Source organism: Musca vetustissima, unplaced genomic scaffold (genome assembly GCF_032173495.1).
Source record: "Musca vetustissima isolate MV318-11 ecotype Yass unplaced genomic scaffold, APGP_CSIRO_Mvet_v1 utg12323, whole genome shotgun sequence".
Lineage (NCBI taxonomy): Eukaryota > Metazoa > Arthropoda > Insecta > Diptera > Muscidae > Musca > Musca vetustissima.
The window spans coordinates 53,663-69,102 of NW_026872946.1; the positions used below are offsets into that span (position 1 = coordinate 53,663).

Sequence of the window (15,440 nt, forward strand, 5' to 3'; positions counted from 1 at the left end):
TATATACGTCTTATTCTAACACTTTGAATGTGCATCTTTGCATGTGTCTGGCAAATGTGACATCGTTGTCTGGCTCATTTTTTCGTGAACGTGTTATAGGACATTTTTCGACATTACATTTTCAATTGATTTGCAAACGTTTTATAATTGGACGAATATATGAGATAATTTGTGTGGATATTTACCCGATATAAATGATGAGTGATTTTCACGGTGGTGATACGGAGAATAATTTTTCACGGAATAGTCACGATCCAAACGGTGATACAAAAATGGGAACACCATCCGGACATGATGAACGAGCTTGTGATGGTTACGAAAAAAATGAAAGTAATGCGGACAGGCATAGACGCTCTCCCCGTTCTAGATCCAAAGAAAAGGATAAAGATCGTAGTCGTAGAAAAAAGTAAGTTTTTCCAATTTTGTTGTTGTAATTAAAAATACAATTCTAGAAAAGGAAATGCTCTATTATGATGGTGGAGGAAAATTTTTCGGGTACAGCATTTTTTTGTTTGTGTGTCTGTTTGTTTGTCCCCTACAAAACAAATTGAATTTTTCTGCATGCATGATTGATTGTGCGATGCATATGTGAATTGTGTGTACATACACAGATTCAGATTTAAAAAAGAAATGGGAAAATGGTCATGAAGTATTGAAAAATTATTATTAAAAAAGAAAATACGGAACAACTCTAGTTTAGTAAAAACGATCAAATTTTTCTGAAATTTTTTCCAGAGGTAGGTATTCTTACCCTAATTATGGGGATATCTTTTTTTCTTGGGGGACGTACCCGGTTACCCGCTTATTTGACCCGGAAGTTCGGGTACGGGTACCCGGTTATATCCGGTTCTACGGATCCGGTTAATATAATATGGGTATCATTTTAAAGGTTATAAAAATACCTTTCCATTGAGTGGTAATATGATGGAGTTATCTCAAACCATTTTGGGGATATAGTCAAAAAACTGGGTTTTGGTCCCCGATTTTTTTGAAAAACTCCCTAAAAGTCGAACTTGGGTCCATTATAGTCCGTCTCCAAACAGGACCCAAATGATAGACCACAATTTGCCCTTTCCAAAATGGTGCGATATGTGGCTGTATCTGTTGTGGATCAAAAGATATGGGCCTTAGAACCCTATAAAACAAGGAAAATCTTTCTACATGACAGAATCTCCTTTTGAATAGCATGGTGTTTTTTGGGTGACCGGCCTTCGGCCGGGGATTTAAGACTTTCTCCTATGGACAGATGCCAACACCGGCTAACGCGGCAGAAACTCCTTCTAAATAGAATATTTTTTTGTGTAGCCGGCCTTCGGCCGGGGATTTAAGACTTTCTCCTATGGACAGCTACCAACACCGGCTACGCGACAGAATCTCTTGTTAAATGGAATATTTTTTTGGGTGACCGGCCTTTGGCCGGGGATTTAAGACTTTCTCCTATGGACAGATGTCAACACCGGCTAACGCGGCAGAAAATCCTTCTAAATAGAATATTTTTTGTGTAGCCGGCCTTCGGCCGTGGATTTAAGACTTTCTCCTATGGACAGATACCAACACCGGCTACGCGACAGAATTTCCTTGTTTTTGTAGGGTTCTAAGGCCCATATCTTTTGATCCACAACAGATACAGTCACATATCGCACCATTTTGGAAAGGGCAAATTGTGGTCTATCATTTGAGTTTGGGTTAGACAGGTACTATAATGGGCCCAAGTTCGACTTTTAGGGAGTTTTTCAAAAAAATCGGGGACCAAAACCCAGTTTTTGACTATATCTCCAAAATGGTTTGAGATAACCCCATCATATTACCACTCAATGGAAAGGTATTTTTATAACCTTTAAAATGATACCCATATTATATTATCCGGATCCGTAGAACCGGATATAACCGGGTACCCGTACCCGAACTTCCGGGTCAAATAACCGGGTAACCGGGTACGTCCCCCAAGAAAAAAAGATATCCCCATAAGTAGGGTAAAAATACCTACCTCTGGAAAATTTTTCAGAAAAATCTGATCGTTTTTACTAAACTAGAGTTAAGCCGAAAATACGTAATAATGTTTAATCCATTGGCAAAGATACCGGTGGGGTTTGCCTCCAGCAGAAAAAGACCGGAAGCATATTATTGGGTCTTTCTGCTGGAGGCAGACCCCACGTCGTCAGGGTGAAACATTATGGTCAAGTAAAGAGGAAGATTAAATTAAGTAACAAATATATTGGAAGCTCAGGTTGGTCATTAAAAAATATACTTATAAAAAGTCTCACTGAAGTCCTTGAAAAATATTTTGTTGCTTAGTTTGGTCCGGAAAATTATTTTGAAGCGCCTGATGTGTTGTAAGAAAAATATAAAAAAACGGGGTAATAGGGGATTCTTTCGCGTATGCAATTCCGGCATTCTTATAATAAGAGAAAGTTTTAATTCCCCCACCGACGTCCGGTAACCAACAAAAAACAATCCTATTTAAAATAAGGTTCTGTTCTTGATTGTCCAATGCGTATTTTTCAACCTATGTAAATGTATGTTGGCCATTACGAGTTGATGTTTTGATATAGCTTCCATATAAAGGTCCAATCCCAGCCTATGTCTTTTCATGTATGTTGGGGTATTTTCCTACCAAAGTGTTTATATTTCGGGTTTTTCGATTACATATTCCTCATAAATGTACTCCGCTTCATGATGGAAGTTAAAAAATGATCAGCGCAACTTTCATCCCGATCACCTCTTCCCACAACAACTATATTTTGAATTCAAAATATTTATTAAACATGTTATTGTATACTTCCAGGGACCGTTCCAGAGATCGCGAGCGTGAAAAGGACAAAGATAGGGATCGTGGCCGCGAACGGGATATTAGAAGATCAAGCCGTGATCGTGATCGCGTAAGTCGCGATCGGGATCGTGCTAGTCGTGATCGTACTAGCCGAGATCGTGATCATAGACGACGTGATAGAGATCGTGATTCACGAGCACGTCGAAGTCGTTCTCGAACCTACGATGATTATGATGCTCGGCGTGGTGGAGGTAGCCGTCGTGAACGCAGTCGGGATCGTCGACGCGATCGAGATCGTGAACGTTCGCGTAGTCGTAGTTATGATAGACGTAAAGCACGCACAAGCCGTGAACGTAGTAGCCGTAGAAGTCGCGACCGAAGTGGTTCCAGAGAACGTTCTGAACGTATGCACTTGGAATCTATCAAGGAGGAAGTTTCCCGGGACAGTCGTTTTGATTTGACACAAACAATACAAGAACTTATGAGCAGTACAACAAATGCAAAAAATTTTGCCGCATTGTTCTCTTGCAATAACAGCAATGATTCGACATCGAATGGACCAACGGACAGCGGAAGTCGTAAGTTGAATTGTTTTAATATTGTTTTTATATACCAAAATATACCAAACCTATTTAACCATCTATTTACAGAAGAGGGCGAAAGAAAACGACGCAAGAAATCACGCTGGGGTGGTACGGAAAACGATAAAACATTTATACCCGGTATGCCGACAATTCTGCCACCAACATTGGATCCCAAGCAACAGGAAGCATATTTAGGTAAATGTTTACAACATTTTATTATATATATTTTTATATATAACTAGAATAAGAATATAATTTAGTATTTAAAAATATATGAGAACCAAACCAAACAACATCACAAGTAAGTTCTACATTTAAACATTCAAACTTAACCAACCTTAAAAGCAAACTAAAGAAGCACAACAAGTACACAGGCATGTATCAACAACAGAGGAGGGGTCTACGATCCGAAACAAACCGAGTCTCACTCGGCCAACGTCTGGCACCTCAGTTCTTGCACTTTGGCGAAACAATTAAAGGATCGATCCTGTCCCTTGCAGCAAAATGTGGATATTGAAAACAAAAACATCAAAAAACATTGTTTTTCTTGCACTAAAAAAACTAATTAAACATTCCTCGTTTTCTTTTTGAAGGCAAACAACTCATTCATATAAGAAAAAAAAATACAAAATATCCAAACAAAAAATGTTCCTTACTTCCTTCTACAACAAATGGATCTGAAGAATACAATAGAAACGAATTGAAGCGGATGTTTGTTTTGCACATTCTTACGAAACATTCTATGCAATTCTACTAATGTTTTAGTTTTCTTTTTTAGAGTGTTGGTCTAATTGGTAAAAACCAAAACAAAAATTACAAAGAAACATATCACACAAAGGTGTTGAGAACAAAAATAAGTCAGACTCGTGTTGTTTATTATTTATGTTAATAATTTATTTTATAGTTTATTTTCCTCAGTATCTTCCTTCGTAGTACGTTACATGAAGAAGTGAGCAACAACGTTGTAAAAAAATCCAACTACCGTCAAATTTAATATAAAATTTAATCGAAGTTAAATCTTATATGTTCTTTTATTTGTATGATTTGAATTCACTATAAAATACAATTTACTAATAATGAGGCTTCTTGCCTCTTTTTTCTTTCTTCTTTTTTCTAACCCCACCTTCTAATTACAGTTCAACTACAAATTGAGGAAATAAGCCGTAAGCTGCGTACCGGAGACTTGGGCATACCACAAAATCCCGAAGAAAGGTTTGCATTCTATATTTAAGTTATATTTTTTTATTTATTATTACTACTATTTAAGACAATTTTAATTATCGAACTTTTTATCGTCAGTTTTTAATGGAAACAAACATATGGAAGCGGAGAATGATGGATGAAATATTGTAAACGATCCAATGAAATATTTTCTTAACGAACAATTTGTCACTTTGGTGAGAATTTAGGAAAGACTTATCTTTAGTGCATAATGGTATTTATCAGTTATTTGGATAGGCTTGAAAGGGTCATATAGTTATAGGATATTTCCTAAAAGTTTAATATAATTTGTGTATCTTTTGTTTTGTAGGAATAAATATTTTTCCGCATTTCCGAGCCCAGTTTTAAATATTCTTGTGCATCCCATAATTGACATTTCCAAGAAAAATAGATTTCTCTTTTGTTTTTGCAAAACAATTCAGCCGGACTATTTGTTGTTTTTATTAAAAAAAACAACTATTTATTAGTCTCTAATTCAAATTATTCTAAAAATCTAATATCCACTCTGAGACCTTGTCAGTTGTTACCAAGTGGAGTTTTGAAAATACCACTTTTTGATGGTAACCAATCGCTGTTTAAAAAAGTAATTTATTAACCAAGTGTATTTTCAGATAAATGAATTCATCTTATTGGAATAAATTCTAATTCATTCGAATGCTGGAGAAGAAAACAATATGTTTGCATCTTATGGTTTTGAATAGAACATCAGCAATAATACAGATAGTTTAATATATAACATATATATATATATAACAAACATATATAACTGGGTTGGCAGCCGCTGGCCGAGATGAATCGGGTCAATCCGGTATCGTAGAACCCACTGCCGTGGGATTGACAGATAGGTTAATAGTTTTTAAATTTACTGGGAAGTCCTAAGCAGAAGCTTTTTTTTAAGTAACGGAATAATGCATTAACAAATGCACGGACCTTAGAGGAAGTATCATTTGCTCCTACATTCCTGTTTTATTCACAGTCAACATGTATACTTTAAGCGACGCTCTCACAGGGAATTGTAAAAACTATCGATAGCTCCATAGAATCTGATTATCAACGACATATAAGTTCGTTTTTGAAATGGTATATACTTCCGTAATAAATGTATCAACATTTTGGGGAAAAGCTAATACATAATAGTATTCGATCCAAATAGAAAAAAAAATATATAAATTCCGAAGATGGGACTTATCGGCCCTCGTCTTTTGTTACCTTCCCCAAACGGCTCAAACATTTGAAAATCTGTTATTCTTCTCATATTGAATGGTTCGAGGAGTATCTGACTTGATTCCAACATTGCCCATCGTTATATATTTACTTGAATACTACTTTATTTGAATACATGAATATTTTATAAATAATCAAAATTTTTTTTTTTGAATTTGAAAGACCATATTCGGCAATGTTGTCTTCCACTTTCCATCTTATTCGTGGCCTTCCCCTTCTGCGTGAACCATCAGCTGGTTCGCTTTTATATGCCTTCTGGGCTAGAGCATCTTCATCCATTCTCACAACATGACCTAGCCAACGTAGTCGCTGCAGTTCAATACGTCTAAAAATGCCGATGTCCGAGTCATGGTTCATTCGATGGCGATATTCACCGTCAACGCAAATCGGCCCATAGATCTTTCGTAGAATTTTTCTGTCAAACACTCCATGAGCTGCCTCATCCGCATGCTTTAGATTCATATAACAGTACGGGTAGTATCAGCGTCTTGTAGAGTGTGACTTTGGTCTGGAGGAAGATGTCCTTATTTCAAAACTGTTTACTCAGACCATAGTAGCATATGTTGGCAAATACTATTCTCCTCCGAATTTTATTGGTTTATGGCGGTACTGAGGTATATAAAAGCTTTGACTACCTCAAAAGCCACAGTTGGTCCGAGTCTACTGGACGTCTTGCGCGTTGATACCTTGATCTTCTCGCCATTTACTGCCAGTCCTACTTTGGCAGACTCCTCAATTTGTTCAAAGGTGGTTGTTACCGTTCCCAATGTTCGATCCATTATTTCGATGTCATCGGTGCCTGAATCCTCGTTCGGTATTGAACGGCTCCGAGAAGACCTTTCCGACTTTAACTGCTGACCTTTTGCCACTTAAAGTTATTCTGCATAGCCGTATTATTTTGCAGGAATGCAGAACGTCGACATGGTCAGTGGTGGATTCGCCAGGTCTGAAGCCGCATTTGTATGGTCCAATAATGTCATTGACCATAGCACTTTATATGCGATGGGAAGGAGACTAATTCCTCTATAATTGGCATATATCGTCTATTCTCTTTTTTTGTGCACGGACACAGGATGCTGGGGTTCCAATCATTGGACATGCATTGCTCTAGCCAAATTGTATTAATCAGCTAACCACTGGTCTTGAATAGTTCGGATGGTAATACATCGGCATCTGCGGCTTTATATTTCTTCAGCCGACTATTTGCTATTCTGACCTCATCTTGGTTAGGTGGTATGCACTCTATACCGTCATATCTTCTACTCTATACCGTCATATATATTTGATACCAGAAGTTTTTTTCACCAGGTTTCCTTCTACATCTCTACAGGAGGATGTGACTGCATCAAAGCCTTCGTTTTGGTGTTTTACCCGTTGGTAACATTTCCGTACTTCGTTCTGACTCCCGCTCACGTTTTTCCTGTTATTTCTTTTTTTGTTTGAAAATACGTTTCTCCTCTCTCGTTTTCTCCCTATAATTCTCTCTAGTATTACGTGTTGCTACTGTCCGCGGGGTTGTCCTATACGCTGTGTTTTTCATATCAGTAGCATTACGACACTCCTGATCGTACTACGGGTTTCTTTTGATGGTGGTCTTTGGTACCCAAGTGTTCCATCTACTGCAGTACGTAGGGAGTGGACAATTCTTTTCCATTGTGCTTCTATATTATTATCGGGACAGAGTAGGCTACTGTTACCTGTTGTGTTTGCAGCTTTTCGACGTCGAGTGTCCGTGTGTCCACAATTGCGATGAAAGAGGGACCAAGATAAACCTGGGCTTTGCCATAATAGATAACAAGCAACGGCTCTGATTGGCTTTAATCAGAGCCGTTGCTTGTTATCTATCCTATCATCCCCTGTATAAAAAGTTTCTCCCAACATAACTTCGTCTTTACTTGATTTTAATTTAATATTTTCCGATATAAGGCGGACGGTTATGCTTACAATTTTATTGAACAACTTTTGATTCATACTTTTTGTGAGTGGAAAATAAATATTTTCGATTTGGTTTAAAGTAATCTTAACTTCAAATTTGGAATACTTTTTTTTATCAATTTTTATTTCATAAGATCGCCATTTGATATCTATCAGATATTCACCTCACTATTTTTGATTTAAATGTGTTGTTAGTTAATGACCCGCTTAGGAATTAAAGAAATTAATTCGTATCATGTGTCTGTCATGGTTTAAGTTTTATAATGCGGAAATTAACAGTAGGGTTATTGGTAATTGGTGGCAGTTATTTTTTTAACGGGGAATTTTACTAAAATCATGTAATAATTTACACTTATTTCACTACAGGGGACCAAAAACAAATATTATTATCATTTTGGTAATTATGATCAGAATTAATTCTTCAAGTGTGGTAAAACAACAAATTACTAATCGTCTAATTTTCCCTCCTTGAAAATATCTAGGTGAATAAAAAGTGTGATTGTGATCTCAATCTGAGCTCTCTATACAGAAAAAATATTCGCAGGTGTACTGGTTCATGTAAGCAAAGTACTGATGACCTGATGCTAATCATTAATGCTTTCTAATAACTACAATTTTCTCTTTTCCAAGGATAAAATACAGAAAGTTCACACACACGCACATATTCTCTAGCAGAGTGTGTGTGTGTGTTTAGAAAGATAAACGTGGACGGCCACAATAAGAGTAAAAAAACAAACACACAGTCAGTAAAATTTTGAGGAAAAAACATCAACAACAAAATGAGTTAACATTTTTTGTTAAAATAGATATATTAATCAAAATTTTTCTTTTTCCTTCCTCCCGCCCCCACTTCAACTTGCCAATGAACTCTGAATGAATTGAGAGAAAGAAGAAAGCAACAGAACGGCGGTTTATTGTGTGACACAATTCTAATCTAATCCATCTATGATGTTTTGTTTTTCTATTAATGCTAATTAATTAATAATAATCTAATCAACGTTTTACAGGATATTAATTAGGAATTAATTATAATTTTTGAATTTTAAATTTCAGCTACAAATACAATTTTTTTCAATGACAAAAATAGTGGGGTTATATTTCTACATTATTTACTAATCTTGCATCGTTTTTTTCTATTTTTTATTTAATAGGTCTCCCTCGCCAGAACCAATTTATAGCTCTGATGGCAAACGTTTGAATACTAGAGAGTTTCGTTATCGCAAGAAACTGGAAGATCAACGGCATCAATTGATACAGAAAATGCAAACGGTTAATCCTGATTTTAAACCGCCAGCAGATTACAAGTAAGTAACCGACAAGTGATGATGTTTTTTCGGAAATATCTAATAAATATGATTTTCTTTCCGTAGGCCCCCGGTTACAAGGGTCATTGATAAGGTGTTGATACCACAGGAACAACATCCAGACATTAATTTTGTTGGCCTGCTGATTGGCCCACGTGGCAATACTTTGAAAGCCATAGAAAAAGAAACTGGGGCCAAGATTATTATACGCGGCAAAGGCTCTGTTAAAGAGGGTAAAGTTGGACGCAAAGATGGCCAACCTTTGGCTGGTGAAGATGAGCCATTACATGCGTTTATAACGGCCTCCAATCCTGAGGCTGTTAAAAAGGCCGTGGATAAAATCAAGGATATCATACGCCAGGGCATTGAAGTACCCGAAGGCCATAACGATTTACGTCGCATGCAGCTACGAGAATTGGCTCAATTGAACGGTACTCTACGTGAAACCGATTGTCCTCGCTGTACCAATTGTGGTTCCACCGAACACAAGTCATGGCTCTGTCCGGATAAACCCAATATTACAAACAGCATTGTTTGTACTTCGTGTGGTGGAGCTGGACACATCTCCAAGGATTGTCGCAGTAAACGTCCTGGTGCTGGCGTACCCGGTGAAGAAAACGAGAACTCTCAAGCTAAAATCGATGAGGAATATTTGAGCTTAATGGCTGAGCTAGGTGAGGGACCACCACCATCTGCTGCTCCCAAAAATCAACCTGATCCCTTGGCCCAAGTGCATATTAATCGTGGCTATAGTATATTCGACAAGAAACCCACAACCATGCAAGCCATACAAAGTGCACCGCCACCACCACATAATACTGTGGCGGCCCCACCACCACCGCCAGCATGGGGCACCGCTAATCCTCCTCCAGTGGCCATGCCGCCCTTGATACCGCCACCACCTACTACCCAACCACCAACACCGGCGGCTCCACCACTTTTGCCATGGATGAGTGCACCACAACCGCCACCACCAGGCGGTGATCCACCACCACCACCTGGTACTGGACCATTGCAACCACCTGGTACAGGTCCCATGCCACCTTTATTGCCACCACCACCGGGTACTGGACTGCCACCATGGCAGGCACCTCCAGGCATATTACCCCCACCAGGATTTCCGGCATGGGGTGCCGGTGCTCCCGGTGCATATGCTCCACCACCACCTCCGCCTTGTGCACCACCACCACCAGGCATTGGAAGTTTAGCACAACCTCCTCCACCCCCACCACCATCATAAATTGAACGTCAACCAACAAAAACAAATCAATTTAGTTTGTCAATTGTCGAGTAACTTTAAAAGTGCTACAATCAAATTATATAATTAAAACCACATTTTTTTCTTGTCATATAAAGGAACCCTCTACCTTATTAAAATTTCATCATATTTCTCTCCTAAACCTAACTTATATCCAAAAAGTATACAATTTGATTTTGTATACAATTACTTTTATAAACCTTCTTACTTAATTTTAAAAATTATAAGCATCTATAGAAAGAAAATGTAATTTCTATAACGAACGCTGCTATCATTTAAATTATAAATATGTCTTTAATTTAGACACTCTCCTAGTGTTTAGTGTGTAATAAGCGTGATAACATATAACAGCATTAAAACAAAAAACAAACAAACTTTGCCATTAAAAACAATCAATAATTCTTAAGTGTTTGTCAAATAATTGGAAATTGAAAGAAAAATAACAATGAATTTCTGCTGTTGTCGTCTATCTTTTGACTTGGATATCTCAATTATAATCTTACATTACGATATAACAACATATACATATAACTTTATTTCAATAAATCATAATATAGTGACGTTAAAAAATATAAATGTGTTTTAATAAAGTGAAGAGTGGTAACATATTTTCATTAAATTAATATAAAGACAACTATCTAGAAATAAGAAAAACCAAACTAAAATAATAAACAACACTATCCAGAAATGTTCGCAATGGATGTTCATCCCTTTTAAACCTTTTTTTACTTTAAAGTGTTTCATTCGATGTTATTGTGATTTAAAAGTGAACTAGCTATAAAATACAAAAAATCTGTTTATATTCAAATGGTTCACAATCTGTGCGAACAATTAAAATAAATCACAACTTCTTTTAGACAAGAAAGTGTCGAAGATGTGATCATATCACCAAACAACATTGAAGCAGATTCAGAACTGCTTGACATGGAGAAATCAACCAAAAACTTGGCCCATGTAATCGCTCCCATACAGGTAAGTGAACAAATTACAGTAGTAATAGATATGACCATGATCACAAGGGACCATACGTGGGCAATGTAAACAAGGTAGACTCAATAAAATAATACCTCTTCATTTTTCGGAGTAATATTGAAATGTCGCAGAACGAATTATACCAAACCACACAAGCCACACAAAGAATGTTCAGATTCTTCAAGTATACCGAAAAGGAATCTTATCTCATTCGGCCAGAGCTACAAAGCTGTAATCACTTCGTAGAGCAATCCAAACAAAAGCGGGTTGTGTGTAAAGGATTAAACCGTTGAGGAAAAATCCTATGCCGCTGGAAACAACATGCCCTACACGAGGTATGGTATATCAAAAAGATTATGACCATAGAAAACATCACACTGCACTGTCTTAAAACGCAAAATTTGGTGTATAAAATCCTACATCATTTTACTAATTTTCTTGGGAACCACTAACAGGAGTCACTCGACTCAAAATGCTCTGCCAGCGCTATGGCATATCTACTCAAACAAATCACTCGTGATCGTAAAAAACCTGACACAGGATGAATCAAGAAGCAAAAGTTTTCCTAGTTTCATTCCTTCAACTCCTACGCCAAAGTTTCAAAATCAAACCTGATTATATTGACGACTACTCTGTTCACCTTCTGGACGCGTGAGTTGAGAATATAATTAAGTATTAGAATGGATGACCGAAGAATTCCGAATGTACAACTGTGTTCGACAACTTATTGAATTTTATCAAGCACATCAAACTAAAAATAAGGTCCTGAAAGCGCTGCATGTCATCGATCACCCGCTTCGACTTCTTTTTTAAACGTCACTCAACGAAATAATCTTCAAGTCCTGTGGATGGATCTTTGGACAACATTTGTGAAATCGGCCCTATTTTTACAACTGGCTACCGATAACAAAACTTCCCAATCATATGTGAACGCCGCATTTATTTAACCATATAAATGTCAAATGGCAGGGTTTCCGGGGGTAAACTGTAGACAGAGGTGAAGTCGCTTTGAAACCTTGGTTAGAATGGTTTCACATTTAACTTCGAAACTGACTCAGCCGAAGAGATGTGTAAGTTATTTTAACCGATAGTTTGCCAATCATCCTGAAAGCGACCGGGCGAAGCGTACTACCGCGTATAAGATATCTTCCCGCCGAGGAGGTACCACCACAGTTTATGGGTAATGTTGCATGAGTCATCCGTAGCGTTAAGTTTTCTAAAGCGATAAACACTGACGGGGAATATCCATGGCTGTGCTGAAATAGCTGAACGAGCCCGGAGTTGAGTACCTGACCAAAGCCCTTAGTTTGTAACCACCCACGTCGTTCCCGAAGTCTGGACAATGGGCAGGGGTCCCGCTACTGAAGCCCGCAAGGATGCCAGCAAAGGTGAATCTTACAGGCCGATTACACTTTTGTCGCCACTAGCGAAGTCCCTTGAGGCTTTACACATCCCCAGCATTAGGGAAAGCTATCCAGTTGCTTACAATCAATAGCGATCGGTATATAGCGTCGGGTCCTATTGTTGAGAACGTATGTGTGAGGTTGAACGCCTACCTCGACGAATTAACAGCCTTCATTAAAGCTAGGAATATGAAAATATCCGCCACGAAATCTTCGGCCACATTGTTCACCACATGTACTTCGGAGATGAGAATGCCATTGAATGTGCAGTTCGAGGGGTATACAATTCCGGCAGCACTTGGAGCGCAGATAAGGAAACCTTGTTAACCACTTACAAAGCGATAAGTCGGTCTGTGGTCAGCTATGCAGTACCAGACTTGTCAGAACGCCGCCCTGATAACTGCGACAGGGTTAATCCTTATCACACCAGTGAACCATCTTCATGGGGAGATGAAGATGTTTTCCTTACGTCAGCAGAGCAGTACTTGCTTCAGTGATTTAGGGAGAAGTTTTCCTAAAACTCCTCCACCCAGGCGTGTCAGGAAAGATCTGCATGATCTTGATAGAGAGATAGGTCCAAGTTGCCCGTCAAACTGGTCTAAATATCATTCATACCGATGTGTAACCGCAGCCCTGAGAGAATATAGAATACCGTCCTCCGAGCTCAAGAGTTCAGATTACAATTTTACCATAACCAAATTCATATTAAACTACATTTAGAACCTTTCGTACACTGATGACCACAACATCAGTGACCTTAATACCAAATCTCAAGATCACAAAACAAATATTCCCTCAATGTTACCATGTTTTTTTTTTTTTTTTTTGAAGGAGTCAAGTCACGTTTTAAAGTGATACCAATAGTGCCCAAGCAGTTTTAAAAAGCTTGGTGAAATACAAGATTCCCAGTTGAAATTTAAAGGCCCCCTATTTCATGAAGTATGAATTTAAAAATGCACTTCGTTGTAATCTGGACCACTAAAACGACTTAAGGTAAAAACTTCTAAAATCGTCTTTATCATACACATACGCACCACTATCGATACACGAGACCCAAAAATAACATTTTAAATTAACTTAAAAAAACACTTGAATTTTATTCAAAACCAAATCGAGATATACCACATCATTCTTACACATTGATTTCGTGAAACAATTCTTTGAAGTAGTTTTCACTCAATCACAGTCCTAATAATCCATCTTCCTCCATCATCTTCTAACCATGTTTATTGAAATATTCTTTGGATTGTTCAACATCTGGTTTAATTGTGTCAGGATTCGATTCGGGATTCCAATTGGCTGGGCATACTTCACCATGTTTTTCCACAAATTGGAATGCTTTAATCAAACGCAAAACTTCATCAACCGAACGACCAACGGGCAAATCGTTAATGGAATATTGGCGTACAATGCCATTAGGATCGATGATGAAGGTGCCACGCAATGAAATGCCTTCATTTTCCAAAAGGACACCATAATCGGAACTGATTTGTTTGGTAATATCGGCCAAAAGGGGATATTTCAAACCTCCCAGACCACCATTTTTACGTTCCATATTGGACCAGACTAAATGTGAGAAATGGGAATCCACGGATACACCCAAAACTTCGGCATTTAGATCTTTGAACTCTTGAATGCGTTCGCTAAATGCAATTATTTCTGTGGGGCAGACAAATGTGCTGTAAAGAGGAAAGCATATACATACATTAGTATGTACATACATACATAAATAATGACAATATGATGAAAAAACTTACAAATCAAGGGGATAGAAAAACAAAACCAAATATTTGCCGGCATAATCGGAAAGTTGTACATCTTGGAAATCATTTCCCAACACAGCAATACCCTTGAAATCTGGGGCCGGTTGTTGAACTTTGACAACCAACAAGGGTGAAGCTGTAATATAAACGCAAAAACATAGATAATATTTAGTATCAGTGATTAATATTCAGGGTACATTGCCGGGCCTGCCTACTTACTTTGATGCAAAAGACGTCTGAAGGTGTTGTTCACATTTTGTTGCTTGGCAAATTGTTTGCCAATTTGTGGAAGCTAAAATAAGACATGATTTTAAGGTATTTTTATTTGTTTATAATAATAGAGATTACGTAATAATGATTTTGTACTTAGCAAATCTTATTACATTACTCGCGAAAAGGGAATTCAATTTCGCAAACTGACAAGTTCTAATTGCCCACTAATTGTTTTTGCAGTGATTTCGTGCTGTTTTTTTCTTCTTTTACTTACAGTTCTCAACAATGTTCTGGTCAAGAAAGACATTTTTGTTGGTTTTATTTGATGTTGCTGCGGTACTGATACAAATTTCCTGATGAAATGATAAACTTAGGTCGTTTAATATTGACCGGCTCCGTCTGATTTCCTTGCTCAATCAGAAAATAACAACAAACACAAGAACAACCCAGAACTATCGTATAAGACGGTTCACACGTTAACAGCTGTATGGTATATGTTAATCGATAATTGTGTAATCGAAATATTTGTTGCCGATAAAGTTCAAAGAAATAAAGAGGAATTCATTTGTTTTTATTGAATAAATCATTGCAAATAAGTTATTGCATATTTATATATAAATATGGTTTAATGTTTGATGAATATATTTGAATAAAATTAAAAAATACATTAATTAAATTGTGTGTTTTATTTCAATAAGTGCAAGGGGATTCAAGTATGCGCCTAAAAGTATGCCTGAAATCGCAAAATATCTAATTTATGCACCAAAAATGTATAATGGTTGGCAACACCATG

At 37.4% G+C, this 15,440-nt stretch overlaps 3 protein-coding genes across 3 annotated transcripts in view; 1 reads left to right on the forward strand and 2 right to left on the reverse strand.

Annotated features, from left to right (window-relative positions):
- The window catches only part of LOC133321519 (ubiquitin-conjugating enzyme E2 J2), a 58,205-nt gene that overhangs the window by 33,865 nt on the left and 8,900 nt on the right, over positions 1–15,440 (reverse strand). The gene's annotated exons all lie outside the window — the stretch shown is intronic.
- Positions 198–10,286, forward strand: LOC133321529 (splicing factor 1). The gene is made up of 6 exons (XM_061530616.1): positions 198–406; positions 2,786–3,348; positions 3,421–3,549; positions 4,491–4,566; positions 8,886–9,038; positions 9,105–10,286. The coding sequence occupies exons 1-6, from the start codon at positions 198–200 to the stop codon at positions 10,276–10,278; spliced, it is 2,304 nt and encodes a 767-aa protein (XP_061386600.1). The 3' UTR covers positions 10,279–10,286.
- Positions 13,882–15,007, reverse strand: LOC133321570 (peroxiredoxin-2-like). Its single transcript, XM_061530659.1, has 4 exons — positions 14,922–15,007; positions 14,654–14,726; positions 14,429–14,570; positions 13,882–14,350 (listed from the first exon to the last, which is right to left on the reverse strand). The coding sequence occupies exons 1-4, from the start codon at positions 14,952–14,954 to the stop codon at positions 13,888–13,890; spliced, it is 711 nt and encodes a 236-aa protein (XP_061386643.1). The 5' UTR covers positions 14,955–15,007; the 3' UTR covers positions 13,882–13,887.